The following is a 6,989-nucleotide window of genomic DNA, read 5'->3' on the forward strand; positions in this document are numbered from 1 at the left end:
TGGCCAAGGCTCATTGATGAACGTGGGGAGTGAAGGCTGGCCCGTGTGGTCCGATCCAACAGACAAGCTACTGTAGCTCAAACTGCTGAAACAGTTAATTCTGATAGAAAGGTGTCAGAACACACAGTGCATCACAGTTTGTTGGTATGGGACTGCGTAGATGCAGACCAGTCAGGGTGCCCAGGTGGTCATAATGTTATGGCTGGCTAATCGGTGTTTATATATCCTTTTTGTATGATTCTTAATAAATAGCTGTTGTCATTGTACATGTTTCTAATATTTCAAACCCCTAAATTGCTCTTTGTTCAGTACTAATCAAAGTGACCTGGAAAGATGGTGCACACATATGCTGTGGCTTTGTTTGTTGCTAATACAATCATACAGTTGTCCACTGTTATGTTGCACTATTGTATATAGTGTATCAAGTCATGTATGTTGTACTGCAACTTTGGGACCAGCAGGTAAGGATGAATTAAACTGGTACTAACCATTGCCAGAGCCTGGGAAAACTCACTATAGTCAATATAACATTTTAATATATATTAGCGTGATGTGTTTGCATAAAATATGGTCAGAAACTACATAACAAGCCATCAGGGTGAGGTTTAGGTACCTTGATAAATTTAACATGATTTGTCTTCCAACCTACCAAAGATAAATAAATTATGGGTAAACAAGACCATACGATGGCCAGAGGCAATAATATCATCACATCTATTCATATCTGAATAAAAAAATAAATAATAAACTATTTCTCACCCATATAATTAACAGTAGAAAGTTCATGTCAATATTAAATAGGAAACTACTGCATATAAAACACAGAAGATATGTAACCACACAGAGGAGAGATGACAAAGCTATTTGACTCTCATTGGTTTTTTTACATAGCTGAAGCTTTGCATTCACATCAACAAAGTCACACATTTGCAATTCTGTGTGACATGTTAAAAGTGTTTGTTATACACATAAGTCTGCAGTGAAGCAGAGTTCAACTGCTGCCTGAGGCATATCTATATAGCTAGAAGCCAGGCTTAGTACTTTTCTACAAAGCTCTGTTTTGTTGGTGTAAAAAAACAGACATCTGGATTTTTCCCTTTTGCTGAAAGTACATCCTGTGTCATAAAAACGTTTTAGGTATCTTGTAAATCATTACAAAACACCCACTGATAGAAGCTAATTTTGACTAACTGGCACTAAGCTGGTATTTGTCCCCAAAGCAGGAGGCGTGGCTCTGACTATGACGCTGGTCAGGTCTACTGTTATTAACATCAACAGCCTTAAGGAACACGTCTGTGTGTGTGTGTGTGAGAAAACTAACTTTTTCCCCTTGGCAACAATGGTTGGTGGTTTCCAAGAATCACCAGAAGCTTTCGTAAAAAAACTATTTTTATTCATTGGCCTTTCTTTGTGTGACAGGTCCTTATGTCCCCGTACATCTCAATTTTACTGTTGGGGTTCAACGCTCTGCCTCTTTTTCCCTCTATTGTAAATCCCAGATTTTCAAAGCACTCTGGTACAAAGAGGCTTATTGTTTTAAACCACTAGACAAAAAAAACTGGATTCGCTTTAACCCTTTTAGCCATAAAATTGATTTCTGCAATGCAAAAGAACACCTAAAAACAGTTATCTAATGTTGCAACAGATTACTGGTACATGTATTAATAAAAAGCATAGCGAGGAAAAATATACAAGCCTTTCCTCTTTCTGTGCTTTCCACTACTTTCATCCTTATCCTTTTGATTTTTAACCAGACTCTCACGTCAAAGATCTCTATCTGTAAGACCCCAGCTTCCTCTGCTTCTCCACATTGCTGCTTGTGATAGTGGTTAATTTAGCGTGTCTGCATGCATGCCTTTGTGTTTGTGTGTGTGTTTGAGCCTGGGAATGTTTAAAGTGCAACCCAATTTAGAAACATGCTTAAGTGCCTAAAATTGTTAGTAATCAGTGATGTCAGCATGGAAACAATGTGTGCTGATGCAGAAGAAGAACAAAACTAAAATCCTAATTCATGTTTGCTTACAGGCTCTTTTCATTTTTCAAGTATTTTGCAGGCAATCAGCCTAAAACATAGGGGAATGAGGGATGTAAAATATTAAAAATATTTCAATGATTTAAAATATACAACTATGTTTTACATCTAATTAACCACTATTCCTGCCGGAATTGTGTGCATTTAATCAGCCTTCTAATAGCATATATAGGAACTTTAATTTCATTTTTTATTCCTTTTACTTTTCACCCCAATGTGAAGCATCTGAATAAGTCATAACATAATATTTTCCACTGTGTGAATTTGTTTTAAAATGATTCAGGCTTTTTTCCTTCCTTTCCTTGGTTTATTTTAAATTGTTGTTCAGTTGTTTGATTTTAACCTGTAATGCAACTCAAAGAAAATAACTGAAATATGTAGATTTTTGTCTTGATCTAAATTTACATTTTAGTCATCCAAAATATTGTATTTCCTCCCACTCAGGTGAAGCCTATCTACCGTATCTATGGTGCTTTTGAATAATTATAAAGCTGTATCTTCCTCGATATCATGTGTGACTAGGGTACAGGCCGAATCATCTGAACTCAAACATCTGCCCCCTCACATTCCACCTAAGTTGGGGACAACAAGGGCAGGGGCGACCGAAACATCCAAGGCTGGGCCAGCAAATGGGCCTTTTAAAGGGAGGCTCCGGATTTGTGTTATTCAGAGTGTATGTGACAGTGAAACAGCACTCATTAATTCATAAACAGCAGGCCACGAATAGAGCTGCAATCTTGTGTGAAAACCACTGGGGAGGAAGGTGGGGAGGGGGAGGAGGATGTGGGGCACAGAGGGCAGGTTGTCTAACTGCTGCAACTTTCCCGTCATTATTCTGATTCGACAGTTCAGAAGCCAATGAAAACCAAGCACATGAAGCGCCTGGTTACAAGGGCAGAAATGTATTCCTGGAACTCATGCTGTCTCTCTGGAGCCCCACACCTAACCTTAAAAAAGAGGCACACAAGAAACACATTTTTGCCAAGATGTAAACTTGGCAACCTGAGGGACAGACTCTGTAAAAGGCTGATTTCAATGTTTGGATGCGTCACCCTAAATATAATTTAACCACCTGCTCAGGGCAAATCTATGTGAAGACAACATTCCAAAACCTTCAGCTTATGTCTCTCACGGTGGATTTTGAGGTATGTTTAGGATCATTATTCTGTTATAGAAGCCATCTTCTTACATTATTTTGTTGTAGAAGGTTTTCTCCGTTTTTTTTTTTAACAGATGGTGTGAGGTTTGCCTCCATAATTTGCTCGTACAGAGTGTAAGCCATGTTTCCTCCACCCATGCAATCCTTCTTGTGACACTGGCTGCAACACAATCCCAAAGCATGATAGACCCACCCCCGTGCTTAACAGTTGGCAACGTGTTCTTTTCAAGAAATGCTGTTCCTTTTTGACTCCAAACATACTTTTGCTGATTGCGGCTAAAGAGTTCTATTTTAACTTCATCAGGCCACAGCACAGCAGTAGATTTATTTTTTATTTTATCTGATTATTATTATAAAAAAAATTTTGTTTAGTTTCTGACATATGCATTCATGTCCTATATCCCAGTGAGGCTGTGATTACACCTTTTAAATAAAACAATATATTTTTGTTAACTTTTACATACAACTATATTCTGTGTTTTTATGCATTTATGCAAACCTTTACTTTATCTATAAAAATGATATAAACTCTTAAGGGCTTAAAGTATTGCAAGCATGACACTGCTTTTTATCTTTCCAACACCCCTCCAACACTACTTCCTACTTCTAAGAGGCAGGAAAATATAGACCTGAAGAATGATTTTAAATAAAGTCCCTTTTACCTTGTGATTCTATCACTCAACGATCATGTGGAAGGACATAGAAACTAAGGCTATGGAGGCATTTTTACTACAACAATGCATGTACATGTGAATAAATGTGTTATTACCTTATCACAGTGCAACTCAACATTGAGATCTCCCTTGTTTGTGTGAAGACGAACGTAGCCTTTTTTCTTCACATACTGGTAGCGCACGGTGTCATCTGCGATGGCATCTATAGCATAAAAATACAAATTTAGTTATTTTAATGTGTCTTTGTAGATTATGACCGGCAAATCAGGCTTCTTATTTCTAAAAACAATCTTAACATTTTATTGAATGTTTATGAGTCTCTGCTTGACGTTGCTGAAGTAAGATCTGACCTTTAAAACGCCTCAGAGTATCTGCAGTGCAGGCGGTTATTCAGATTTATGAAAGTGTCATTCTCTTATGAACATTATTAAATTACTGTTTTACTAGCTAAAATAGGTCACTCAAAGAAAAAAAAAATACAAAATCTGCTAAAAATGTAAATAGGAACATAAAATAAAAATCCTTTCCAACATTCAACTCTACAGCACACAAACCTTGATAGGTCTATGTATACACTGTGAAGACAACACACCTCAGTATTCTATACAACTTAGACTGAGGCACACATCCATACAAATATATGGCATGCCATCCTTTTCCAGAAACCTGAACTAGGTCACCAAATCCAAACATTGTCCTCCTCTTCTGAAGTGTACTGAAGCTACTATAAAGTTGCATAACCGCATAACTGTCCCATGGAGCAGCTCAGAGGCTGACAGGAGAAGAAAACACAGTCGAACTGAGCAGCTCTCACTTGCAGCTACATTCAGCTGTGCGAGCATGAAGCTGAACTTTGACGCAAAATACCAGGCATGACTAGCCAGTCTTCCCTGGATAAACAAAGATTAAAGCAACAAAAGACAGAAGAGGTGAATGTTTCTGTCTGCTGGGAATCTACAGAGGGCTTTTTTGTGCGAGATGTTCACTTGCCTGCTTCGTGTGTTGTTGCAGGAGTCATAGCTGTGGACGTGAAGGAGGCGGAAACTCGGCCTGTGGAGTAGTGGGCCTGGGGACGAAAAGAAAGATTTTATTTATTTAAGTTTTTTAGCTTTACAGTATTTTTCCTGTTAATGTATATTTGTATGATGTTGGTTAACTTGTTGTCTTCAAAAACCACTAAATATATTTTACTTTAAACAGAGATAGAAAGGAGTTCTGAATGGCAGAAATCTTAGCATCAACCAAACACCGAACACTATTTAATCAATTAGTTGAAGAAAAGAAAATGAATCTGTAATAATCATATAATCGTGTAGGTCAACACAGACTTAATTCTAGCTTGATTCCAGTGAGGATTTGTTGCTTTTCTTACTTTTATATCAATATAATTGAATATCTTTGGATTTTGGACTACAATTTGAAGAGCCCTTATTTGTATAGTTATCCCTGTTGTGAAATATTCCACTAGGAATCAGGATCAGCTAAACACGCTGAGCATATTTTCTGCTCAGAGGCACTTCAACAGGGCAGACCACTTTCTCATTAGAAAGAGCTTGAAGCTTCACCCTCCAGTTGAAGAATAATCTTTCCCACTCAACCACACCTCTTTCCAGTCACATACTTGGCTGGTCCCCTCGTTTGCGCTAAGTGGTGCATGAAGTGATGCAAACTAGCTTAATGACAGCCTGTGCAGCTTCTGAATGATTAAGAGCACAGCCCCCTTAGCTTGGGGAGATTTCCACCATCTCATAATTAAAGAGGCTCTGGAGATGCTTTTAGGTTCTCTGAGCTTAAATTATAGTAGAATAAAATTGCTGAATATCTGGATATCCAAAAATACCACAAACAACGCAGTGGGATTGAAGGAGTTATTTAAGTCAACAGAAGAACAGCTCAGGGAGATGAAAGCGAAGAAGTGAAAATGGATTTCAAAAACTCAATTCTACTCCACAGTCCTGGTTTAGCATTCTTCTGCTCTAGTTCTTGTGAAGGCGCATGAAAGCACAGGCTTCACCTTGTGTGCTCCGTCTGACCTATATTCCCTGTTCCCTCAGATGCTGTCAGAGCTTTACCTCGACTGTGAACTCGAGGCCTAGAGCAACCAAGGAAAAGATCTGGCATAAAAACAAGACATGGCGTAGCATCAAAGGAGAGCTGATAAGAAAAGAGGAGTTGATGCCGTTCAAATTGAATCAGACATCATCCCCGTGGTTATTCAAGGACAAAGTCGCAGTGGTGACCATGGTTGACCCTTTTTGTTACACATCTGCGTGTTTGATCCCCCTACACTTAATAGACTTATAGTGGCTGAGAGTAGGTCTGTGTGAAGGTTATGGTGAGTATCCAGAGGGAATTTTAAAATAAAGAATATAAACCTGTTGTATATCTAAAAAGGGCTTTGTACCAATCCTATGTCTCACTCAGACTAATGTTTCAGACACTGACATGTTATTACTGTCACAGCACTGTAAACATTCTTTGTTCTGTTCCTGGGTGCAGTTGTTTGTCTTGTTGCCCACAATACGGTTAATGTATTACTGTGTGTTTGGCCCCCTCCTGTGTACAAAAGTAGAAATTACACTTCTTCACCACATTAACGCTCTGTTGAAAGGCTGCAGCAACACAACTCAAGAACTGATTAATAATCTTATAAATGATAAAAATAAATACAATTATTGATAGAAAAAGGTGTCTACAATTGCAGTTTTCTGATTACACACCTATGAAGCTTGGGCACTGTGTGGTGTGACTGAAAGCTCCAGAAAAAGCCAGTAAGTGGACCTTGAGTACTTAAACTAGCATGTAATCTCCATGATAAACAAGCAAACAAAAGACCATGTGACATGGCTGAAAGCACTGGGAAAAGTCAGCAAGTTGATGTAATTTGATGCTTTACTGATTTTGGTAGAAAATGTCCCCTTTTAGTTGCCCTCTTCCAGGAGGTCAGAGGTCAGCCTCCCTTGTGAGGGCCTGAACCTGGTTCTTAAGTCTTAAGGGGTGGCTGTGGCGCAGAGGCAGACCAGGTCATCCACTAATCGGAAGGTTGTTGGTTCGATCCCCGGCTCCTCCCGCCACATGTCGAAGTGTCCTTGAGCAAGATACTGAACCCCGAATTGCTCCCTGT

The 6,989-nt window shown here is 38.8% G+C and overlaps 1 protein-coding gene across 1 annotated transcript in view; it reads right to left on the reverse strand.

The window, feature by feature from the left end:
• The window catches only part of ppil2 (peptidylprolyl isomerase (cyclophilin)-like 2), a 28,752-nt gene that overhangs the window by 17,498 nt on the left and 4,265 nt on the right, over positions 1 to 6,989 (reverse strand). Inside the window, exons 11-12 of the mRNA XM_035658812.1 lie at positions 4,856 to 4,931; positions 3,961 to 4,067 (exon numbers count right to left, since the gene is read on the reverse strand). Coding sequence (XP_035514705.1) covers positions 3,961 to 4,067; positions 4,856 to 4,931 — 183 coding nt within the window. The remainder of the gene's footprint in view (positions 1 to 3,960; positions 4,068 to 4,855; positions 4,932 to 6,989) is intronic.

The sequence above is a fragment of the Morone saxatilis genome, unplaced genomic scaffold, assembly GCF_004916995.1.
Source record: "Morone saxatilis isolate NCDOM2014 unplaced genomic scaffold, NCSU_SB_2.0 Contig16, whole genome shotgun sequence".
In the NCBI taxonomy this organism is placed as follows: domain Eukaryota; kingdom Metazoa; phylum Chordata; class Actinopteri; family Moronidae; genus Morone; species Morone saxatilis.